This window comes from Oncorhynchus clarkii, chromosome 3, assembly GCF_045791955.1.
Source record: "Oncorhynchus clarkii lewisi isolate Uvic-CL-2024 chromosome 3, UVic_Ocla_1.0, whole genome shotgun sequence".
Classification (NCBI taxonomy): Eukaryota; Metazoa; Chordata; class Actinopteri; order Salmoniformes; family Salmonidae; genus Oncorhynchus; species Oncorhynchus clarkii.
In genome coordinates, this window is record NC_092149.1 from 61,559,772 (window position 1) to 61,585,345 (window position 25,574).

At 41.5% G+C, this 25,574-nt stretch overlaps 1 protein-coding gene across 1 annotated transcript in view; it reads right to left on the bottom strand.

The window, feature by feature from the left end:
• Positions 1-25,574, bottom strand: part of LOC139400756 (nebulin) — an 83,870-nt gene that overhangs the window by 2,603 nt on the left and 55,693 nt on the right. Inside the window, exons 117-139 of the mRNA XM_071145408.1 lie at positions 25,298-25,402; positions 23,607-23,717; positions 23,240-23,344; positions 22,341-22,445; positions 20,375-20,479; positions 19,578-19,688; positions 18,576-18,686; positions 17,865-17,978; positions 17,365-17,469; positions 11,558-11,662; positions 10,827-10,934; positions 10,180-10,272; positions 7,883-7,975; positions 7,261-7,353; positions 6,594-6,686; positions 5,976-6,068; positions 5,305-5,397; positions 4,679-4,771; positions 3,980-4,072; positions 3,251-3,343; positions 2,692-2,799; positions 2,272-2,458; positions 1,568-1,660 (exon numbers count right to left, since the gene is read on the bottom strand). Coding sequence (XP_071001509.1) covers positions 1,568-1,660; positions 2,272-2,458; positions 2,692-2,799; positions 3,251-3,343; positions 3,980-4,072; positions 4,679-4,771; positions 5,305-5,397; positions 5,976-6,068; positions 6,594-6,686; positions 7,261-7,353; positions 7,883-7,975; positions 10,180-10,272; positions 10,827-10,934; positions 11,558-11,662; positions 17,365-17,469; positions 17,865-17,978; positions 18,576-18,686; positions 19,578-19,688; positions 20,375-20,479; positions 22,341-22,445; positions 23,240-23,344; positions 23,607-23,717; positions 25,298-25,402 — 2,410 coding nt within the window. The remainder of the gene's footprint in view (positions 1-1,567; positions 1,661-2,271; positions 2,459-2,691; positions 2,800-3,250; positions 3,344-3,979; positions 4,073-4,678; positions 4,772-5,304; positions 5,398-5,975; positions 6,069-6,593; positions 6,687-7,260; positions 7,354-7,882; positions 7,976-10,179; positions 10,273-10,826; positions 10,935-11,557; positions 11,663-17,364; positions 17,470-17,864; positions 17,979-18,575; positions 18,687-19,577; positions 19,689-20,374; positions 20,480-22,340; positions 22,446-23,239; positions 23,345-23,606; positions 23,718-25,297; positions 25,403-25,574) is intronic.

The following is a 25,574-nucleotide window of genomic DNA, read 5'->3' on the forward strand; positions in this document are numbered from 1 at the left end:
CATTGATCTGGTACTGGTACTCCCTGTATATAGCTCCATATTGTTCTGGTATTGGTTCTCCCTGTATATAGCTCCACACTGATCTGGTACTCCTTGTATATAGCTCCACATTTATCGGGTACTGGTACTTCCCGTATATAGCTCCACATTGATCTGGTACTGGTACTCCCTGTATATAGCTCCACATTGATCTGGTACTGGTGCTCCACATTTATCTGGTACTGGTACTCCCCGTATATAGCTCCACATTTATCTGGTACTGGTGCTCCACATTGATCTGGTACTGGTACTCCTTGTATATAGCTCCACATTGATCTGGTACTGGTACTCCCCGTATATAGCTCCACATTGATCTGGTACTCCCTGTATATAGCTCCACATTGATCTGGTACTGGTACTCGCTGTATATAGCTCCACATTGATCTGGTACTCCCCGTATATAGCTCCACATTGATCTGGTACTCCCTGTATATAGCTCCACATTGATCTGGTACTCCCCGTATATAGCTCCACATTGATCTGGTACTCCCTGTATATAGCTCCACATTGATCTGGTACTCCCCGCTCCACATTGATAGCTCCACATTGATCTGGTACTCCCTGTATATAGCTCCACATTGATCTGGTACTCCCTGTATATAGCTCCACATTGATCTGGTACTCCCTGTATATAGCTCCACATTGATCTGGTACTCCCCGTATATAGCTCCACATTGATCTGGTACTCCCTGTATATAGCTCCACATTGATCTGGTACTCCCTGTATATAGCTCCATTCTTGGGTGTTTTAATATTCGTATTATTATTTTGTATTATCTGCATCGTTGGGAAGGGCTCGTGAACAAGCATTTCACGGGAAAGTCTACACCCGTTGTATTCGGCACGTGACAAATACAAATTGATTAGATTTGGTTCTGGCTGCTCTGTTATGGTGCATTTCCTGGCATGGTTTATGTCCACTCAACCCCTTATTTATTTTTTATTTCACCTTTATTTGGCCAGGTAGGCTAGTGGAGAAGTTCTCATTTACAACTGAGACCTGGTCAAGATTAAGCACAGCAGTTCGAAACATACAACAACACAAAGTTACACATGGAATAAACAGAGAGGGCAAGGTAAACGTCAGTAAATACACAGCCATTCTGAGTGATCACCTTCAACCTATGATTAATCATCTCTATCCTGATGGGAGTGGATGACAATGTCCCCATCCACAGGGCACACATGGTCACTGAATGGTTTGATGAGCATGAAAACAATGTAAACCATATGCCATGGCCATCTCAGTCACAAGACCTCAACCCAATTGAACACTTATGGGAGATTCTGGAGTGGCAGTTGAGATAGCGTTTCCCACCACCATCAACAAAACACCAAATTATGGAATAGTTACGCATTCCTCCTGACATTGAAGCCGTTCTGGCTGCTCGTGGTGGCCCAACGACCTATTAAGACACTTTGCTGGTGTTTCCATTATTTTGGCTGTTACCTGTATAACTAATTCAGAATTCTTTCATTTATATGATTTCCTGTAATGTAAATCATGTCATGCCCAGGCGTCTCTCACCTGACATCATGTGCAGACTCCTGGACTGAATGTTGTCCTCAGCAGGGTCATAGTCAAACACAGAGCCGGGATTGGTGCGCCACACGCGTAGATCTGAGGGTGAACAGACAGAGAGGCTTTAATGGTCTGCTGGGGTTTCCAATACCTGCCATTTTCTTCATGTCCATGTACGTATTCTGACCCATTCTGCGTTAAAAAGAACATCGTATATCTAGGCCTGGATTCAATCCGATACTTAAATATCAAAAGTAAATGGAATTGCTCAAATATCCCTGTGTACAAAAGTAAAAGTATAAATTATTCAAAATTCCTTATATTAAGCAAACCAGACAGCCACGTCTTAGTTTAGTTTTTGGATAGCCAGGGGCATACTCCAACCCTCAGACATCATTTAGTGAGTCCGCCAGATCAAAGGCATTAGGGTTGACCAGGGATTTCCTCTAGATAAGTGTGTGAATTGGACAGTTTTCCTGTCCTGCTAAGCATTCAAAATGTAACGAGTACTTTTGGGTGTCAGGAAAATGTATGGAGTAAAAAAGTACATTTATTTTATTTAGGTATGTAGTGGAATAAAATTAAGTTGTCAAAAATAGATACCCCAAAAAACTACTTAAGTAGTATTTGTACTTTCCACCACTGGCTGTAGCACGGTTTCAGATTGATTCATAGCACTACAGTGGGTGTGGGTGTGTTTTATTGGGTACCAGTGACAGTCTCCTGTTCGTGCTCCACGACACGTCTCTTCTCCATCTCGACCACGCGTCTCTGGATGCCACGGTAGTTGATGTCGCTGAACTCCTGGGTGTTCTTCTTCACGCGGTCCATGACAGGGTCAGAGGTAGTGGGAGTGAAGCTGCCCTTAGTCCTTTCAAAGTCCTGGTGGTATCTCACCTGGTGGACACAGCACTGGGATGGTTTCACATCGGTAGGGAAGGAGTAATCAACTTGGTATGGCATGTGTTATTTCATTTTAATAAAGGACTAAGTGGAAAGCCTAGTTCAATTTAAGTGGTATGGTTTAACATTGGTACGAATTATGAAAATGATACATTTTTGTCTGGCATCAGTTATTACATATAAATGACTTTACAAGCTTAATAACATTATAAAAACCAGAGACTAACTCCAGAAATGTTGCGTTGAGTCTCCTTGACCCGTCTCATCTCAGGTGTGTCCAACACAAAGGCAGCCTTGCCCTGGACCTGCTTGCGGAAGCTGTCAGAGTACAACACCTGTGGGATGGCAGAGAGGACAGCAGAGGAACAACGTGAGCACCAGAGTTAACAGATAGGCCCACTCTGAGAAGGGCTTATTATTGGGACCTCCCGACAGATGATATTAGCAGGGAGATTCAAACATTCAGAGTGGGTGTGGATTAAGAGGGTGTGTCCCAATTCATAAGGGGGTTAGGAGTGTGTTTTCCAATCCTTAATGGGGGTGATGGGAGTGTGAGAAAGTCAGGGGAACAGGAGGAAGTTGACTAGTTTCAACAACAAGGGAGAGGGTTAGCGATGATAATACAGACAACACATCACAGCTGGTGGGTGGTATTAAAAGAGATGAGGAGAGTAGAGGCTGACTACTGTAGATCTGATTAATATGGTTAACTAAAGAAGGAGGAGTTAGAGAGGGTTAACGTGGGTTCTAAAGGGGCACACAGGTCATGGAGGATGGCTGGTGTACCGAGCTAATTTGTTCTTGGTTCCGTTTCGCTCTCTCCATCTCTGGAGTGAACACTTGGGGTGTTCCTTTAGCAGAACTGTCCTTATACAACACCTACAGAACAGAAACACAATGCCCCCCAGGGGACCGTAAGACACACCGCAACAACACAGACATCAATCACACAACCCAACACACACACACTAAAACACCTGCAGCCTCCACAGCATGGCAAGGATGTTAGTTGCCACACTAAAACAGGAGATATAATAACACAAAACTAACACTGCTGTGGAGAGGAGATACAAACTTTGTGGGAAAAAAGGTTATGGAAAGGGAAAAATGGAAATGCAAAAACACTTAGAACATGAGGGAGCCACATCGTAGAGGGTGTTTTTGGCTGAGGTTGGAATTAAGGGAGAGTCAAAGGTGATTTATTGATGTTGGAAGGTGGATGGGTGGATAGATAGGAGGGAGAGGGACGGATGTGTTATATTAGGATTTTTGATTGTTGATGACAGGGGCTGTAGCTCAGGGAGCTCCAGCCTGAACCGATGGGCATCGCTGATGCAGGAAGATAAAAGGAGTATATGAGGGTTGATGATGAGGGGTCAGGGGTCAGCAGATAAAGAAGACGGTTTAAGGAGGTGAGGGATGGTCAGGTGAGGGAGGGTCATGCTCAAATGTCAACTAAACCCAGTGAGAAACACAGAAACACGTGTTGGTGGGTTCAATGGTTTCCTCTAGTACCGAGCTGATGTTCTTCTGCATCTCACGGACCCTCTTCACCTCTGGTAGGTCTGAGACGGCTGTGCCCTGCCCCAACGAGTCCTTGTACTTTATCTACACATCAGATCAGCAGCACGGGTCCCATGCAGAGTAGAGGAGATGTCACAATGGACATACACACAGAGAGCAACCGTAAGCCAGAGACAGACAGCAGCTACAAATGGCATTGAACTCATAATAGCACAAAGACAAGAGCAACTACAGAGGAATAAAGCTAGAATGAACACACAAAACACAGCAACAACTTCAGCAACAGCATTTTGGGCCTCACCTCTTAGATGGAAACATGTAATCACAGAGAGTGGTTCCTCTACCAATATATTGTTCAGACATAGTTACATGTTACCAGAGAACTTGACATTGTAAAATCATCATCATACTTGCTTCATTTTGGGGGAAAATGTATGTTTAACTGGAACAAGCTACATTAGTATCATTACTACATGATATGTTTGATGAGATGGTGATAAAGGCTTGTTTAATAGGGTATCTTTCACAGATAACAATTTTGAGGTGGGGTGAGATTGGAAAGGGTTGGACAGGGGAATTAAAGAGGGGTTTGAGTTGTACAGGGGCTTGAATAACAGGAGCAGGACAGACAGGAGTATATGGATGGTAGATGAAAGGTAGGTAGGTGGATCACACTATAATACTATGTACCGTGCTAATGTGTTGCTGATTGCGTTTAACTCTCTCCATCTCTGGGGTGTCTGACAGAGCTGTCCCTCTTCCCAAATCCTCTTTGTACTGAATCTTTAAACAGTAACACCAGGACAACCAGTCAGAAAGAGGGTTGATTGCCCATTCAAATAATAACAAAGGATATTGTAAACTTATGATGGCCGCCATAAAATACATGCAAAGGTTTGGGTTACAGTTAAACTACTGTTCTGAAATCTCACAGCACTTCACTAAAGAAACTGAGTAGAAATAAAATCAAAAGATTTTTAAAAAGTATGATGAAATTAATAGAAACAAAAAATGAAGAAAACTCTAAGAGCAATTTGTCTGGTAGGACAAAAACAGATTGAAAAACAAGAATTTAAGGGGATGATTCTATTTGGGCCTTTAGTTTGGAGGAAAAAGGATGTTACGTTATTTAGTATTCAGGAGGAAGCGCTAGGCTTCATCTTAGCACACAGAAGTCAACAGTCAGGAGAATAACCACTGATAGTTTAGAGGGCATTATTTGAGGTCAGTTAGGGGTCTTACGACAGAGAAGGTATGAGTTTTTTGGGAGTTTGTTGGTTGGGAAATTAAGTGGGGCTAGATAGAAACTCTAATACCGAGCTGATGTTCTTCTGCATCTCACGAACCCTCTTCACCTCAGGTAGGTCTGAGACGGCTGTTCCCTGACCCAACGAGTCCTTGTACTTTATCTACCATAGGGGTTCCATGAGGAACACAGAGACAAAGCAAGACAGATATAAAGCACACACATACTGTACATACACACAGCAGCAAAGACGAAGGCCTCACTGAAAACAGTGACAATGCAGCTGGCGTAAAGCACAAGAACGCTCACATGTAGGTAAAACAGTCATGATTGTTAACAGCAGTTAAGTTTACAGCATATACAGTTTATAACACTATACACAATGTAGCTGAATAGGAAACTTCTGAGCGAATGAAAGGTCGATATTTGGTTTAGTTTATTACAGATCTTAGATGCAATTAATTATTGTTTTGTTTGATGACTTCTGTTGAGTCTGCTGGGACAATGAACTCTGAGATTAGTATATACTCTGCAGAATGGTGTTGAAAAGGTGGAAATTAAAAATGGTTGCCATTATGTAGAGATTAAACCATTATATGGCTAGTTTTTGAAAATTTTATCTGGGAACTGTGTTGGTGGTGGTGTGGGGGTCAGCATGGAGCCTATGGCATGGAAGTGTAGCCTGAGTGAAGATGGGTGGAGAGGAGAGGAGAAGAAAAGCAGGGTCACACGATAGTGTACCGTGCTAATGTTTGTCTGATTGCGTTTAACTCTGTCCATCTCTGGGGTGTCTGACAGAGCTGTTCCTCCTCCCAAATCCTCTTTGTACTGAATCTTTAAACAGTAACACAGGGACAACCAGTCAGAAAGAGGGTTGATTGCCCACTTAAATACAAACAAAGGATATTGTAAACTTATGATGGCCGCCATAAAATACATGCAAAGGTTTGGGTTACAGTTAAACTACTGTTCTGAAATCTCACAGCACTTCAGTAAAGAAACTGAGAAGAAAAAATAAATGTTTGATGAAATTATTATAAATAAAAAATGGAGAAGAAAAATCTAAATGCAGTTTGTTTGTCTGGTGGGACACAGATTGAAAAACAAGAAAACTAAAAGGGGATGGTTCTATTTGGGCCTTTAGTTTGGAGGAAAAAAGGAAGTTACGTTATTTAGTATTCAGGATGAAGCGCTTGGCTTCATCTTAGCACACAGAAGTCAACAGTCAGGAGAATAACCACTGATAGTTTAGGGGGCATAATTTGAGGTCAGTTAGGGGTCATACGACAGAGAAGGTATGAGTTTTTTGGGAGTTTGTTGGTTGGGAAATTAAGTGGGGCTAGATAGAAACTCTAATACCGAGCTGATGTTCTTCTGCATCTCACGAACCCTCTTCACCTCAGGTAGGTCTGAGACGGCTGTTCCCTGACCCAACGAGTCCTTGTACTTTATCTACCATAGGGGTTCCATGAGGAACACAGAGACAAAGCAAGACAGATATAAAGCATACACATACTGTACATACACACAGCAGCAAAGACGAAGGCCTCACTGAAAACAGTGACAATGCAGCTGGCGTAAAGCACAAGAACGCTCACATGTAGGTAAAACAGTCATGATTGTTAACAGCAGTTAGGTTTACAGCATATACCATTTATAACACTATACACAATGTAGCTGAATAGGAAACTTCTGAGCGAATGAAAGGTTGATATTTGGTTTAGTTTATTACAGATCTTAGATGTAATGAATTATTGTTTTGTTTGATGACTTCTGCTGAGTCTGCTGGGACAATGAACTCTGAGATTAGTATATACTCTGCAGAATGGTGTTGAAAAGGTGGAAATTAAAAATGGTTGCCATTATGTAAAGATTAAACCATTATATGGTCTAGTTTAAAAAAATATGGGAACTGTGTTGGTGGTGGTGTGGGGGTCAGCATGGAGCCTATGGCATGGAAGTGTAGCCTGAGTGAAGATGGGTGGAGAGGAGAGGAGAAGAAAAGCAGGTTCACACTACTGTGTACCGTGCTAATGTTTGTCTGATTGCGTTTAACTCTGTCCATCTCTGGGGTGTCTGACAGAGCTGTTCCTCCTCCCAAATCCTCTTTGTACTGAATCTTTAAACAGTAACACAGGGACAACCAGTCAGAAAGAGGGTTGATTGCCCACTTAAATACAAACAAAGGATATTGTAAACTTATGATGGCCGCCATAAAATACATGCAAAGGTTTGGGTTACAGTTAAACTACTGTTCTGAAATCTCACAGCACTTCAGTAAAGAAACTGAGAATATATTTTTTTTAAATGAAAAAGTATGATGAAATTATTTGAAACAAAAATTGGAGAAGAAAAATCTAAATGCAGTTTGTTTGTCTGGTGGGACACAGATTGAAAAACACTAAAAGGGGATGGTTCTATTTGGGCCTTTAGTTTGGAGGAAAAAAGGAAGTTATGTTATTTTGTATTCAGGAGGAAGCGCTTGGCTTCATCTTGGCACACAGGAGTCAAAGGTCAGGAGAATAACCACTGATAGTTTAGGGGACATCATTTGAGGTCAGTTAGGGGTCATACGACAGAGAAGGTATGACATTTTTGGGAGTTTGTTGGTTGGGAAATTAAGTGGGGCTAGATAGAAACTTTAATACCGAGCTGATGTTCTTCTGCATCTCACGAACCCTCTTCACCTCAGGTAGGTCTGAGACGGCTGTTCCCTGACCCAACGAGTCCTTGTACTTTATCTACCATAGGGGTTCCATGAGGAACACAGAGACAAAGCAAGACAGATATAAAGCACACACATACTGTACATACACACAGCAGCAAAGACGAAGGCCTCACTGAAAACAGTTACAATGCAGCTGGCATAAAGCACAAGAACGCTCACATGTAGCAGCAGTAACAGCAGTAACAGCAGTTAAGTTTACAGCATACACCGTTTATAACACTATAAACAATGTTCAGTTGAAGTCGGAAGTTTACATACACGTTAGCCAAATACATTTAAACTCAGTTTTTCACAATTCCTGACATTTACTCCCAGTAAAAATTCCCTGTCTTAGGTCAGTTAGTATCACCACTTTATTTTAAGAATGTGAAATGTCAGAATAATAGTAGAGATAATGATTGATTTCAGCTTTTATTTCTTTCATCACATTCCCAGTGGGTCAGAAGTTGACATAAACTCAAATAATATTTGGTAGCATTGCCTTTAAATTGTTTAACTTGGGTCAAACGTTTCAGGTAGCCTTCCACAAGCTTCCCACAATAAGTTGGGTGAATTTTGGCCCATTCCTCCTGACAAAGCTGGTGTAACAAAGTCAGGTTTGTAGGCCTCCTTGCTTGCACATGCTTTTTCAGTTCTGCCCACACATTCTCTATGGGATTGAGGTAAGGGCTTTGTGATGGCCACTCAAATACCTGACTTTGTTGTCCTTAAGCCATTTTGCCACAACTTTGGAAGTATGCTTGGGGTCATTGTCCATTTGGAAGACCCATTTGCGACCAAGCTTTAACTTCCTGACTGATGTCTTGAGATGTTGCTTCAATATATCCATATACTTTTCCTCCCTCATGCCATCTATTTTGTGAAGTGCATCAGTCCCCCCTGCAGCAAAGCACCCCCACAACATGTTGCTATCACCCCTGTGCTTCACAGTTGGGATGGTGTTCTTCGGCTTGCAAGCCTTCCCCTTTTTCTTCCAAACATAACGAAGGTCATTATGGCCAAACAGTTCTATTTTTGTTTCAGCAGACCAGAGGACATTTCTCCAAAAAGTACAATATTTGTTCCCATGTGCAGTTGCAAACCGTAGTCTGGCTTTTTTATGGCGGTTTTGGAGCAGTGGCTTCTTCCTTGCTGAGCGGCCTTTCAGGTTATGTCGATATAGGACTCGTTTTCCTGTGGATATAGATACTTTTGTACCTGTTTCCTCCATCATCTTCACAAGGTCCTTTGCTGTTGTTCTGGGATTGATTTGCACTTTTGGCACCAAAGTACATTAATCTCTAGGAGACAGAACGCGTCCCCTTCCTGAGCGCTATGACGGCTGCATGGTCGCATGGTCTTTATACTTGCATACTCTTGTTTGTACAGATGAACATGGTACCTTCAGGCATTTGGAAATTGCTCCCAAGGATGAACCAGACTTGTGGAGGTCTACACATTTTTTTTCTGAGGTCTTAGCTGATTTCTTTAGATTTTCCCATGATGTCAAGCAAAGAGGCACTTAGTTTGAAGGTAGGCCTTGAAATACATCCACAGGTACACCTCCAATTGATTCAAATTATGTCAATTAGCCTATCAGAACCTTCTAAAGCCATGACATCATTTTCTGGAATTTTCCAAGCTGTTTAAAGGCACAGTCAACTTAGTGTATGTAAACTTCTGACCCACTGGAATTGTGATACAGTGAATTATAAGTGAAATAATCTGTAAACAATTGTTGGAAAAATAACTTGTGTCATGCACAAAGTAGATGTCTTAACAAACTATAGTTTTGGCAAGTCAGTTAACAAGAAATTTGTGGAGTGGTTGAAAAACTAGTTTTAATGACTCCAACCTAAGTGTATGTAAACGTCCGACTTCAACTGTAGCTGAATAGGAAACTTCTGAGCGAATGAAAGGTTGATATTTGGTTTAGTTTATTACAGATCTTAGATGTAATGAATTATTGTTTTGTTTGATGACTTCTGCTGAGTCTGCTGGGACAATGAACTCTGAGATTAGTATAAACTCTGCAGAACGGTGTTGAAAAGGTGGAAATTAAAAATGGTTGCCATTATGTAAAGATTAAACCATTATATGGTCTAGTTTAAAAAAATATGGGAACTGTGTTGGTGGTGGTGTGGGGGTCAGCATGGAGCCTATGGCATGGAAGTGTAGCCTGAGTGAAGATGGGTGGAGAGGAGAGGAGAAGAAAAGCAGGTTCACACTACTGTGTACCGTGCTAATGTTTGTCTGATTGCGTTTAACTCTGTCCATCTCTGGGGTGTCTGACAGAGCTGTTCCTCCTCCCAAATCCTCTTTGTACTGAATCTTTAAACAGTAAGAGGAGGCAAAAAGTAGTGAGCGACGATTAGCCTGACACAAAACATTTCTAGATGGCACATGACTGAAGCATTACACCGGTTGGCTAACAGTAAAATAATTACCATATAATGGCACTTCAGCATTGCACAAACCAGAGGTTTAACATCTAAAAATGTTATTAACCTAAAGGTTAAAGCTGCTAATTATAGGAAAAATACAGCAACCCTGGGCACAGACGTCAATTCAACATCTATTCCATGTTGGTTCAACGTCATTTCGTTGAAATGAAGTGGAAACAACATTGATTCAACCAGTGTGTGCCCAATAAGAAGTTTGTCTAGAATTAATCTCGCACTATCTATCATAGTTAATATCTATATTATCTACATCAAAAAGGGCTGCATATCAGGGAATGTTAACTTTCAGTTCAAAAGAGAGTCAAAAAAGAAGCAAAAAATAAAAATATCAAGAAAGGGGAGGTATTAAAAAAAAAGTGAAAATATGTTATTAGAAAAGGTCAAACATATTTTTAAAAGATACTCATGTAGCAGTAGGTATACCGAGCTGAAATTCTTTGTATTCTCTTTAACGCGTAGCATTTCAGGGGTGTCCTTTATTGATGACACTTTGCCCTTAACGTTTTTAAGGTGGTCTGTCTGGTACTGAAGCTACAGGGAAAAGAGCACAAGTGCAGTTAAAATGTCTCGCAATAATAACAACAAAAAAATCAAGAAAAGATAGAAAAAGAAAACAAAAAGAGAAAAAAGCAACAACCATGATAAAACAATGGCGCTCTAATGAATATGTGAAACATTACAAACGCACTGCCTTTTTTTACTGCCGATAGTAAAATGCATAAACCGCATGGTCTACTCTACTCTGGAAAAAAAATATCTCTTTACTTTTGTTTATGGAATATGCCATTCTCTAATTATATAGATTCAACTATGTAATTAGCTGCTGTTCTTCCCAAAAACAATAAAAAGCCTTGAGCCTGGCTTTTCTGAATCGACAATTACATAATAAACATAATGTACAGTATGCTGCTTGTTTTCATTAGTTCAGACAGCACAACACAACAGATGTTCATAAAGAAACAATGAACATATACTGTAAATGTATATAAAGTATTGTAGGTAATACTTTGAAGACAAGACACCGAAGACACACAGAGAGCCACCATGCTGCCACTGACTGGCATGGGTGATGATGAACCTGAGATCTGGAACCTGGGCATTTGGTTCCAAACGGAGGATTCTAAAACAGAAGGTTCTAAAATGGTTCTACTTACAGTGCTGAAGTTTTTCTGGTTCTCACGGACTCTCATCATCTCAGGGGTGTCCAGGACGGGCACATAGTGAGACATGGTATTCTTAGCCTCCTCCCTGTACTTTTTCTGTTGGACACAATACACACACACACACACACACACACACACATATGAGATCCAAGATGGCGTAGCAGTCAGACGTCTTGTCGTGTCGTGTCCCTTGTATATATCGTTTTTTTTTTTTTACATATTTTTCTTCGCATATCTTTTAAAACATTTTGCTAAACCTCAACTTCTAAATACTCTCCTGCAACCCGCCTCACCCAATGTAGCGCAGATCTGCTTTTTTTTCTAAAGTATTTATATTTACTTCGGATCCGGAACCCCTCAACTGAAGCTAGCCAGCTAACTATCAGCAAACCATCAGCTAACTGGTCATCAGCTAACCTTTACCTCGGAAATCTCTCGCCAGTTCGAACAACGCGACTCTAACCAGAGCATAACGGACCTATTATTTTTATCCCCGGATTCCCACCGGATTCCCACCGCAAAAGGAACATTTTCAGCTGGATCTTCACAACTAGCTAACTAGCTAACCGCAACCCCGGATGATTACTCCTGGCTAGCGTTTCCATCCACTTAGCTTGAAGCTAGCCCGGCCAGAGCTCCTGTGCTACCACCGAAGCATACTTCTGGGCTACAATATCCGGACCCACGACCGGTCTATCGATGTCACCGCATGAAGAGGCATAAACAGACTCACCCCATCGCGACGTATACCACCCACCACTGCGACCTGTATGCTCTAGTCAGCTGGCCATCACTACATATTCGTCGCCAGACCCACTGGCTCCAGGTCATCTACAAGTCCATGCTAGGTAAAGCTCCGCCTTATCTCAGTTCACTGGTCACGATGGCAACACCCACCCGTAGCACGCGCTCCAGCAGGTGTATCTCACTGATCATCTCTAAAGCCAACACCTCATTTGGCCGCCTTTCGTTCCAGTTCTCTGCTGCCTGTGACTGGAACGAATTGCAAAAATCGCTGAAGTTGGAGACTTTTATCCCCCTCACCAACTTTAAACATCTGCTATCTGAGCAGCTAACCGATCGCTGCAGCTGTACATAGTCCATCGGTAAATAGCCCACCCATTTTTACCTACCCCATCCCCATACTGTTTTTATTTATTTACTTTTCTGCTCTTTTGCACACCAATATCTCTACCTGTACATGACCATCTGATCATTTATCACTCCAGTGTTAATCTGCAAAATTGTAATTATTTGCATACCTCCTCATGCCTTTTGCACACAATGTATATAGACTCTCCTTTTTTCTACTGTGTTATTGACTTTGTTACGGATACAGTTATCCTGTGTGTGTATCCTGTGTGTGTGTGTGTGTTTCTTTTCTCTCATTCTCCCCTCACAGGTGAAAATCATTACTCCCCAATCAGTCAACAATCAACCCATCAATCAGAAGACACACCTCCTCCTGTTTCCTACCCTATCACAGTTCCTTCCCCATGGTTTAAAAACCCGGTCATTTGTTTGTTCAGAAGCTCAATCTTTGTAATGCCATGTTGGTAGATAGCTGTTCTTTGTAGATTTCAGGAGAGCTCAATCTTTGTAATGCCATGTTGGTAGATCTCTGCTCTTGATAGATTTCAGTAGCTCAATCTCTTTGTAAATGCCATGTTTGTAGATCTCTGTTCTTCGCTCGCTCTCTGTGTATTAATTAACCTCTCTTTTGTTTGAGCACCTCCAAATCACTTTGTCATCTCCTGTGAGTATTGTTTTTTTCTTATGGTGTTTGCTGGTGGGAAAAGGGGAAACCAAGACAAGTCGCCCATGGGCATACACTACCCGTAGGTAAACTTTGTTAAAACACACTAGTTAGAACTGGGCGGACCACCCACTGTATTTTTGGTTAGTTAGTTAGCTGTTGTTGAAATAGGCTAGTCTAGCTTAGGGGTGTTTTGAATACTTATTGTTTCTTTCCTTGGGTCCAGCTCAGCCCCTTTTTCCTGCTCCCCCCCATTACCGTGTGTTTATAAATAAACCCTGAGTTTGACGGTATTATTTCGGTTGTCGTGGTTATTTCGTTCACACGCACTTTGTCACAATTATAATTTACATGAGTTATGTTACGGGTCTCACTACCATCCCCCCTAGACTGTCGGGCCAAAAGGGATTCGTAACATAAGTGGGGGCTCATCCGGGATCTGTCTTTACTGACACCCATGCCGCTCATGTAGATTGTTGTAGTGGTATAGTTCAGTGTTGAGCGTCATAGCTGAAGTAGCATTAGTGTTTGCTATTTTCGTTGGCTCTTGTGAAGTAGTGTAAGATGGCTACTTTTGATTTGAAGTCCTTTTTGGATAACCCTTCGTGGGAGGCTTTTGACAAATGTCGTAGAGTTGATTTAGTGACCTTGGCTGACCATTATTCAGTATCGTTTTCGCAGAGTTTAGTTAAGGCGGAGGTTAAACAGCTAGTATTAAATGTATTGTTGGAAGAGCAAGTGCTTGTGTTACCGCTGCCTGAGTCTACTAACCCTGTAGGGGATGTAACTGCTCCTATAAGCCCATTGGTATCTGATAATGAGGGCGAGGCTAAAACACCAGCCACATTGTCCCATTTTGATCCACTCTCCCCACTGTCAAACGGTGATGCCAGAAGGGATGTCCGTTTAGCACAGTTCCAACTAGAGGTGGAAGAGAGAGCCCAAATTAGGCGAGAGACTCTCCAGTTGGAGATGTGTAAAATTGAGGCAGAAAGAGAACAGCGGCATTTAGATTTGGAGATGTGTAAAATTGAGGCAGAAAAAGAACGAGAACGAGAACAGAGGCAGATGACGTTTAAAATGCGCCAGATGGAACTGGAGGCAGAGACAGCAAGGCTAGCCTTCGTTCCTACTGTGCCTGTTAGTGAGTCGTCCTCACCTGCTGTGTCCTCAAACACGTTTGACATTAGTAGGCAGATAGCCTTAGTACCTTTGTTCAGAGAGTCGGAGGTTGACTCCTATTTTTGTGTATTTGAGCGTATAGCCGTAGCATTGAAGTGGCCTGAAGAGGTATGGTGCCTATTACTTCAGTGTAAATTAACTGGTAAAGCCCAAGAGGTTTTGTCAGCGCTACCTCTGGAGGACAGTTTGAATTATGAAGTGGTCAAAGCTACTGTTCTTCGTGCCTATGAACTTGTGCCTGAGGCATACCGACAGAGATTTAGGTCTCATAGAAAGTCTTCTAGTAAGACTTATGTGGAATTTGCTAGAGACAAGGGAAATCTGTTTGATAAATGGCATGCTGCTAGTAAGGTAACTGATTTCAACTCTCTCCGGGAGTTAATCTTGTTGGAAGAGTTTAAAAATTGCTTACCCGAACGCCTTGTAGTTTACCTAAACGAACAGAAAGTATCCTCCCTGGCAGAAGCGTCTGTGTTGGCAGACGAGTTTGTGTTGACGCACAAGAGTGTGTTTTCGGCTCAAACTGAGAGTAGAACCACTGAGTTTCCTACCTTTAGCCCTAGTCGACCAGCAGTAGTATATCAAGCACGGCAGAAGAATGAGCGTTCCTGTTTCTATTGTCATAAAGTGGGACATATGATTAATGATTGCTTCCTGCTTAAACGCAAACAAGGGATGCCTCTTCGTGCCAAGCCACCAACAGGTGTTGCTCTAATTCGTACGGTTGTGAGGTCTACAACAAAACAGGTGCCTCAGAGTAACTGTAGTTTGAAAGTCTCAGTCCCCGACCGCAGTTATGAACCATTCATTTCCGAGGGGTTTGTGTCCCTAACGAATGACGAAGCGTCTCAGCGTCCGGTTAAAATCCTTAGAGATACTGGTGCGGCGCAGTCGTTTATATTGTCTGATGTGTTGCCCTTATCTGACGATACATACTGTGGTTCCAGTGTGTTAGTGCAGGGTATTGAAATGGGTTTTGTCCCAGTGCCGTTGCACTTTGTGAAAGTACACTCTGAGTTAATCAGTGGAATATTCAGAGTGGGGGTACGTCCTAAGTTGCCAGTGAAAGGTGTGACCTTTATAATGGGTAACGATATTGCCGGAGGAAAGGTAGTACCCGTATTGGAAGTATTGGATAAAAGTGACCACTCTCTCTCGAATGAGTTGGCACAGAGTTATCCACATGTGTTCCCCGCTTGTGCTGTAACTCGTGCTCAGGCACTACAAGAGGGTGACTTGATAGATTTGTCGAACACTGTTCTGTTCAAAGAGGATGATCAAGAGGATGGATTGTGTGATACCTCTGAGAAGCTGATCACCTCTGACAAACAGCCCAGGAAAGAATCAAAGTACGTTGAAGTTATTGCTGATGCAATACAATTACCAGTCACTCGTGAGCAGCTGATTGCTAACCAAAAGGTTGACAACAAGCTTACTAAATGTTTTTCTAGTGTTGTCTCGTTAGAAGAGGTGAAGAAGAAGAATGTGGCTTACTTCATTGATGGTAATCTCCTCATGCGTAAATGGAAATCCCATGTTGATACAGGTGGAGATTGGAATACTGTTTACCAAATAGTGATTCCTACAGCCTTTCGACAGAATGTGTTATCCCTTGCTCATGATCACCAGTGGTCTGGTCATTTAGGAATTACAAAGACTTATGATCGGATCTTTCGACATTTCTTTTGGCCGGGTTTAAAACAAGATGTGGCTCAGTTCTGTCGGACATGCCACACATGTCAGATAACAGGAAAACCAAATCAGGTTATTCCTCCCGCTCCTCTTTGTCCCATACCTGTAATGGGTGAACCATTTGAGCATGTGGTGGTTGATTGTGTCGGACCGTTACCGAAGACAAAATTGCGTAACCAGTTTGTGTCTCGTGTGTGAAGATGATTTTTGTATGTTTTGGCAAGGTTGACGTTGTTGTTGTAAGTATTAATTTTGTTGTGAGTATTAATTGTAATACTGTGGTCGCAATCCCTAGGGTTGCTCTTTTAAGGGTGGGAGTGTTACGGATACAGTTATCCTGTGTGTGTATCCTGTGTGTGTGTGTGTGTTTCTTTTCTCTCATTCTCCCCTCACAGGTGAAAATCATTACTCCCCAATCAGTCAACAATCAACCCATCAATCAGAAGACACACCTCCTCCTGTTTCCTACCCTATCACAGTTCCTTCCCCATGGTTTAAAAACCCGGTCATTTGTTTGTTCAGAAGCTCAATCTTTGTAATGCCATGTTGGTAGATAGCTGTTCTTTGTAGATTTCAGTAGCTCAATCTCTTTGTAAATGCCATGTTTGTAGATCTCTGTTCTTCGTTAATTGTTTACTCCATGTGTGTTTGCTGGTGGGACTCTGTGTTAAACTTTGTCACACTAGTTCACACCCACTGTATTTTTGGTTAGTTAGCTGTTGTTGATAGGCTAGTCTAGCTTAGGGGTGTTTTGAATACTTATTGTTTCTTTCCTTGCCAGGTCGCATTACCGTGTGTTTAAAATAAACCCTATAATTATTTCTTGTCGTGGTTATTTCACACGTAGCCAATTATAATTTACATGAGTTATGTTAACTACCATCCCCCCTAGACTGTGAAATAAAGACTTGTTAATACTCCATGTGTTACTCTGTGTTGTCTGTTCACACTGCTATGCTTTAAGGTCGCAGTTGTAAATTATAACACACACACACACACAGACAGAGAGAGAAGTCACACAACACCTTGGTCAACTCTGATGTCAATATATTCAATGCATATCAATCTATATCCCTCATATCAATGCAAAGGTAATCTACATAGTTTGTGGAGAGTTTATTAACATGATTTGTGGACACTCCATAGTCATTCGGAGCGTTCCTCTTACCTGGCTGACCATGTTCCTGATATTCTGTGCGTGGAGGATGTCAGGGGTGTCGATAACACTAGTGTAGCTAGCCCTGTCCGCCTCAGCAGTCTGCTTGTACTTTTGCTGAGGAGGGGCACAAGATGCGGCTCAGAAACACACTCTTTGTTAAATAACAACTACATGCACTGATGAAGAGTGGTCTTTCAGTATTCTTGGTATAGTACACAATTACTGTATTGAAAGAAATGAACATTGGGATATGGTTATGATTATAATATGCATTTGTTACATGTAAAATAGCTATACAGAAACCCAAGTATAACTAAGACAGTTGGACAATATGAAATATCTTCTAGGTTCCAAAAAAGTCCTTCTCTGATAGTAATCTAAAAAATATTGCAATAATGTACAATGCTGAAAATAATGCGTAGTGCACATATTACAAAAAACAATGAATGGACTTAATGCACATATCACACAAAAAGGATGGCTTGGTCCAAGTACCCAGCCCCACTGACCTGGCTGAGGATGTCTGTAGCATTCCTAGCCCTCATGAAGTCTGGCGTGTCTGTAGCCAAAGCCGACATTCCTTTGCCCTTTATCTCTGTCTCCAATGTCTTCTTGTACTCTTTCTGCAAACAGCCACATGTCACACAATTCTTTATTAGAGTATTCAAATATAGCTGTTGGATATTATATTAGGAAGGAAAGGGATCTCATTTGTTTAGGGACTGCAAAACCAAAAATGGCAAAAGTTAAAACAGGTTAGCACAAACAAACCAACAAGAACATGGGATAAATCAAGCTACGAGGGAGGGAGACAGGAAGGGTCCACTCAGAGCTGAAAGACAGAAGAAGGTTTAGTGTGAATCTCAGTGAGGTAGTGTAGGTCGTTTCAGACACCATATTATCTGGTTAACCTGGGGAACTACTAGCCTGGTCCCAGATCTGTTTGTACTGTCTTGCAAACTCCTATGGTCAATGTCACCAATGTAGTTGCCACAACAGCACAAACAGATCTGGGACTAGGTTGGGGGAATGACACTACTAGCTCGACAACTGCGTTGTAAACACATTAGTGATGTCATCCTGCATCAAGAAAAAAAAACAATCAGCTGCCTGGTTAGTTAGGTGATGAAACAGGAAGAGGAGGAGGAGACGGAAGCAGACGACGGGGAAGGGGAGAGAGAAATGGGAGAAGAAGACTGTTCCATCTGTAGCAGTCCTACCTGACTCAGGATAGCAGTGGCATTTCTTGCTCTCAAAAGCTCCGGAGTTTCCTCAAAAACAGTTAGCCCTTTACCCTTCACCCCCTCCTCTAGATCCCTCCTGTACTCTTTCTACAGGGCGGAAGGAAGAACAGAGAGACTGCAGAGACAGGCAGGGCAACACAGGCAGGGCAACACAGACAGGATACGGTACAGTACCTGCTCACCTGGCAAGTAATACCGCTCCCCCATAGATCTCAAAGTCACCAAGTCTCCGCTTCAAATTATGACAAACCAGTTGTGGTTTTGGTTGACATGTACCGACAAATATTGACTTGCCAAGTCGGACATTCTAATTTATTTTTATACAATACGTATTTTGACCAATAGACATTAAATTGGTCATTGGAAAGACATTGGTGAGTTTGGTAAGCAGCCTGATAAAACTAAAATTGAATTTTATCAGATAGAACAATAAGACAAAAAATACCCACAGGACATTTGGTACAAGACAGTTTGTTCATGAGGCTTTTTGCCAAAAGCACTCATGTTTGCATTTCATTAGGGCATCATGCAGAACAAACACAGGAAACAGGGTTATTTAAAAAGCCAAACCAGACAGAAAAACCAGACAAATTAAGACAGTTGTTTTGAAGGAATGGGTGGGAACTACAAAGGTCACAATGTCAACATAGATGACAGTTCATACATAACACTAATAGTGCAGACATGGCAATAAAACAAAGTCTTTAACTAAAACAGTCACGCAACACTACTATGGTACTATGAAAAGGGAAGGGTGTATTACGTGTAATCGTAATAGAGTGTATTATCGTTGGGTGGTGAACCATGCAAGTTAACCACAACTAACCTGGGTGTGACACTTTCTTAAGGAGAAAAAGTCGCACACGTGGGATTAAAAGAAGGAGGGTTGTGGTGGTTATGGTGGTCTTAGTATGATTATCAGAGGTGGGTGAAGAGGAGGAGGAGGGGTACAAAAGGGAGTCGACGTCTGTTCGTTACCTCGCTGGCTATTTTGGTGGCGTGTCTGACATGTAACATGGCAGGGGTGACCTCCAAGCCTGAGAGGTTCTTTCCCTTTATGGACTCCTCATATTCCTTATGATAGTCTTTCTATTCGCCGCAAAGATAAGACAAGGGACAGACACAGCTGAGATACATGCAAGCCTCACCTCAGTCTTACTGCTCTTCCTGAGAACAACTCAGTGGTGTACTGCTCTACGTATGACGACAGTATGCCTCTGGTGTGTGTAATGTTTTTTTGTACAGATATTCAAATATTTGAAACCTTTATACATGTATAATCCTGATATTTTATGTATGGATCCAGGTTTTCAGCAGTCACTGGTTTAAAGTATCTACGCAGTCTGGTAAGTTTCCTGTTTTGTGTCAGTCAGTCTGTGCACTAGCAGGGAGACATGATTACCAGACAGACATCCAGTACCATGCCTTAACCGTGGATCATCAGAGGAATATTTCACTTTCTGTACTTACACAACATCATGTGTCAGTGTCACACAAGACTGCCATAAGCCATAGTCCCAGCGCTCCACTTTCACATCAAATTACACGTTGGAAAAATCACATTTCATAGACATTGTAGATAGACTTTTGAAAAACAGACAAGTCTACAGAGTTTCCAAATAAAACAGAAGATCCAATACAATGACAGACAAAAACAACAGATGATTCCATGCCTGTTCTCTTTGGAGCATCAGAGAAACTCCAGACTGCAAAGTAGAGGTGTTGTTGTATGAAACAATTAGATATTGGGTGGAAACTATATAATGAGTATTTACCGCGCTCTGCATGTGCTGGGCCTCCTTAGCCGTCACATAGGTGGGGGTCTCGAAGTCCAGCATGGCCTTTCCTCTAGCCTTCTCATACTTCTCCTTGTACTTCACCTGTGGATGGACACACAGGAGTCAGACAAATATATTCACAATGTCTTAATTCATTTATTGAATAAAGTTGACTTACTTTATTCAATAAATATGACTAAATAGGCCATTTAATATTATCCTTGAGGCCTAAATGATACCAACTGCTGTTGTTATAACATCATGACAGTTTAACAAGGTGTTTTCAGAGCAAAAACTGACAGGGTTTGTGACAGGTCTGTTTCAATATAGTGAACTCTGGTCCAGATATCGTGTCCATCGAAGACTTCTAGAGGGAACAATTACTCCACTTAAAATGGGAGCATGGGAACCAATTTATAATGACCGCAATATAAACCTCTCAGGTTTAATGATGGAGTGACGAGTGGGAGATTTTATGGATCAATTAAAAAAGGACTTACATAATAGCACACAGGCCAACCAACGCTTCCAGTAAAACTGTTTTTACAAGTCCACCAAGCCCTGACAAGTCAACAATACAAACATTAACTGTGTTTCATTGTGTTCCACTATTTAATGATTTTACATGTTGGAGAAGAAGCCTGGGAGAATTTAGATTCACAAGTCACAGGATAAAGCATTTCACTGTAAGGTCTACTACACCTGTTGTATTCAGCATTTCACTGTAAGGTCTACTACACCTGTTGTATTCAGCATTTCACTGTAAGGTCTACTACACATGTTGTATTCAGCATTTCACTGTAAGGTCTACTACACCTGTTGTATTCAGCATTTCACTGTAAGGTCTACTACACCTGTTGTATTCAGCATTTCACTGTAAGGTCTACTACACCTGTTGTATTCAGCATTTCACTGTAAGGTCTACTACACCTGTTGTATTCAGCATTTCACTGTAAGGTCTACTACACCTGTTGTATTCGGCATTTCACTGTAAGGTCTACTACACCTGTTGTATTCAGCATTTCACTGTAAGGTCTACTACACCTGTTGTATTCAGCATTTCACTGTAAGGTCTACTACACCTGTTGTATTCAGCATTTCACTGTAAGGTCTACTACACCTGTTGTATTCAGCATTTCACTGTAAGGTCTACTACACCTGTTGTATTCGGCATTTCACTGTGAGGTCTATTACACCTGTTGTATTCAGCATTTCACTGTAAGGTCTACTACACCTGTTGTATTCGGCATTTGACTGTAAGGTCTAATACACCTGTTGTATTCGGCATTTCACTGTAAGGTCTACTACACCTGTTGTATTCGGCATTTCCCTGTAAGGTCTACTACACCTGTTGTATTCGGCATTTCACTGTAAGGTCTACTACACCTGTTGTATTCAGCATTTCACTGTAAGGTCTACTACACCTGTTGTATTCGGCATTTCACTGTGAGGTCTACTACACCTGTTGTATTCAGCATTTCACTGTAAGGTCTACTACACCTGTTGTATTCGGCATTTGACTGTAAGGTCTACTACACCTGTTGTATTCGGCATTTCACTGTAAGGTCTACTACACCTGTTGTATTCGGCATTTCACTGTAAGGTCTACTACACCTGTTGTATTCGGCATTTCACTGTAAGGTCTACTACACCTGTTGTATTCGGCATTTCACTGTAAGGTCTACTACACCTGTTGTATTCAGCATTTCACTGTAAGGTCTACTACACCTGTTGTATTCGGCATTTCACTGTGAGGTCTACTACACCTGTTGTATTCAGCATTTCACTGTAAGGTCTACTACACCTGTTGTATTCGGCGGGTGCGACAAATAAAATTTGATTTGATTTTGAAATGGAATATTGGAAAGATGATTTTCAAGTTGCATCTCAAACATAGAAAGTTAGAAATCCGGTGATGTCAGTAGGACAGGTCCATCGGTCGTCCCAGTCATCGGCCACTTACGTGACTCTGTAGTTCTGAAGCCTCCTTGTGATGAAGCTGTTCTGGTGAGTCAGCGATCATGAGGTAGTGACCCTTACTGTCCTCATGTTTCTTCTTGTACTGGTACTAAGAGGGAATCAATGCCCAGTAAAGCAGCTCAGTACAACAACGTGGGGAAAAATAGCCACTGCCGTTAGCTCCCTCAATGCCGCCAATGTAAAAATATATATTATTTTAAACAAGAATGTTTTATAAAAAAGTTAAGGAATGTGAATAAAAAGGGATGAAAAGAATGCAATGAAGAACAATTAGAAAAGAGAAGGTAAGGCAGAGAGTTCTAGAAGACTAAGTTATGATATACTAAGTAATGTTTTTAATAAAAAAAAAAAAAAATTATCCAGCACATGATAACATGAGACTGTGTGAAAAAGAAAACACTAAGACTATAGATGGATGAAAAAAGAGATGGAGAAGGTTACAGCGGGTGCTAGTACAGGAAGTTTGGAGGTCAAAGGTGAGAAGGGTCAAGGTCACTACCAGATGATGTCCTTGAGGATTATGGGTAAAAGAGTATGATGCAAAAATTCTGATACTACAGATCTGTGTTTTACTATATCTCATACAGTATATACACAGCAGGACCAAACTGGTTGAAATTACGTCATTACAACCACATTTCAACTACTTCTGGTTGTAAACAGATGATCGTAATTAAGTTATTTCAACCAGATTTGCCTGCTGAGAGAGAGCTAGTGAAAGCCTAATTATATGGAATGACTTTCTTGGAGGGTTGTTGTGGTGAGGTGGTTGGTTGTTGAGAAGGCGGTGGTTATGCAGAAGGGATGATGGTTATGATGACACTACCGGGTAGGAAGACGGTGGTATTGGGAGTACAAAGGGTTATGTGCAGATTGTCTTACGTCACTGGACAGCTTGCTGGTGCTCAGGTTGTGCTGCATGGACAGAGACTCTGCCATGTCTGTTACAGGTTTGTGCAGCTTCTTCAGGTCACCCTTGTACTTCACCTGTGAGATGAGAAGACGGACAGAAGAACATCATCGTATTATAGAGAGCTATTATATGGATATATTATTAGAATATAGTGTAATTATATATATATAGAGATTTATTATTATAGAGTTTTATATAGCATTTCTCATGAACTGCTTGGTCCTGGTCGCTTTGTATATCTTTGATAAAGACCTGTGAGTAAAGAGGTCTTAGCCCGTAAGCAAATGTATCATATTAAAAGAGTACTACACCTACTTGGGAGAGTGGAACACGTACCTCACTAGCCAGCTTGTGTGCATCCTTCTGAGTCTTGTAAACCACACTCTCCTTCATGTCATACTTTGGCCTGAGCCCCTTCTCCTTGTCAAACTTGGCCTTGTACTGCACCTGGAGGGATATCATATGGCAGTGTGTGTGTTAGTCTCAGTCTAATTGTGTCTGTGATGCAGGTAAGCCAAGAAAAACACAGTGAGAGTCAGATTAATGAGGAGAAAAATACAGTATTCGGTCACATAACATAAAAAGGGCTCATGGCTTGTTCATTGATTTTAGAGGGATCCAAATTCAGAATTTCTACATCTAGGTAGCTCCTTACTGTGCTGTTTTAGTAGCCCTTGTTATACAGCATAACCAATTGAAGTCAAAAACCATAGGTTGCCTTCTAGGATTAATTTGATATAATGTATCTGGTGGGTATAACAAATGAATAAATAAGCATTCTTTCTTACTTTCAATGAGTCAACTAACCTCAGAAGGCAATTAAGACAACACTAAGAAGAAGCAACTGTACAAACAGAACATTGACTTCATATACCGTTGGAACAGTGTGTATGGTAGTCAGAAATAGAAAATGAGGGAGAAAGTGATGCTGGGATCCCATTGCTGAGAGTCTGAGATAGACTCCTATTCTGTAGAGGAACCAGCTGACAAAAAGCCAGGGAGAGCGAGAAAGAGGGAGAGAGTGTGTAAATCCAATACAAATGAGGAAAAAAATCAGTCTAATTATAATCATGCTCCAAATGAAAAAGCAATGACAGAACTGCTGGCAACCCAATCAAATTGTCAACTCTGCCTCCTAGTGTTCAGTGTTGTCTATACTATAGAAGAGTTGTGAATAAGATACTTTAGACAGAAGCTTTGATACAGGATTTACAGTCTTCGTGGCACAGAGACAATTCTGTCGAACGATGCAGCAACAATAACCCTATGACATGCTATCACTGTAGGGGCCATTCCAGAGGAGGCAGAGACATTGACTAACCAGATGTCCCGGCTTTTCTGACATTGATCATTTAAGACGTTGATTCAACTGAGGGAGAAAAGGAAAATTAAAAGGAAAAAAGCAATAGAAAACAATATTTTCTGTTGACTTTTAGGAAAATAGTTATTGCGTCACTATGCTGCCCTACCAAGCAAAAAGACAGTAACTGCTCATTTGGTCGAAAATGAGTTAATTCCATTTTTGCTACATTAAATACATGCTTAATCATGTGGACAAGTATTCTGCCTCTATTGTATTGTGTTTTGGAGAAAATGGGGGTCATGTTAGCAGTAACTGCATAAAGTTACTGTGAAACCAAGGTATATTAAAGCCATTTTTCTCATTTTTCTCCACGCTATGAGCAGCTACTGCCTTTTTGCTTGGTAGGGCAGAATGCATGTCTGTGTTTGCAAAAGCTTGCGATGGGAGAGGGAAAAGAAGATAGCTACAGGTATAAGGAAACAAAACACAAAACAAAAAAGACTGGAGGAAAAACTATAACAATCAAGAATATTGGCAGATATCATAGAATTATAACACAAATGAAAAAACGTAATCTTAAATTATGGAAGCAGAGGAGCCCCAACAGATGCTACCAGAAATCAACCAATCAGTGAGTCATTCAATAGGAGAAAGGAAGTCGCAAGACACAGACAGGAAGTTGCTGCCCATTTGACCCTGTCCCAGGGTTTGGTGTTGACCGTACCTGGCTGGTCAGCTTGGACACTGCAGTAGCCAGAGCGATGTCTGGACGGTGGGTCAGTGAGCCTCCATGGGCAGCCTCCTGGCGAGCTTTGTCACGGTAACCAATCTACCAGACACAATACACAAACCATCAGTGAGTAACATCTCAGCACAGACTGTGGTGATTTGACTTGATGCCTTGTGATGCTGTCATACTGAGAGTGTAAACATGCAAATTCAACTCAGAAAGGTAAACAAATACAACATTTTGCCAAACAGGCTAACAGTCTTCACCACTG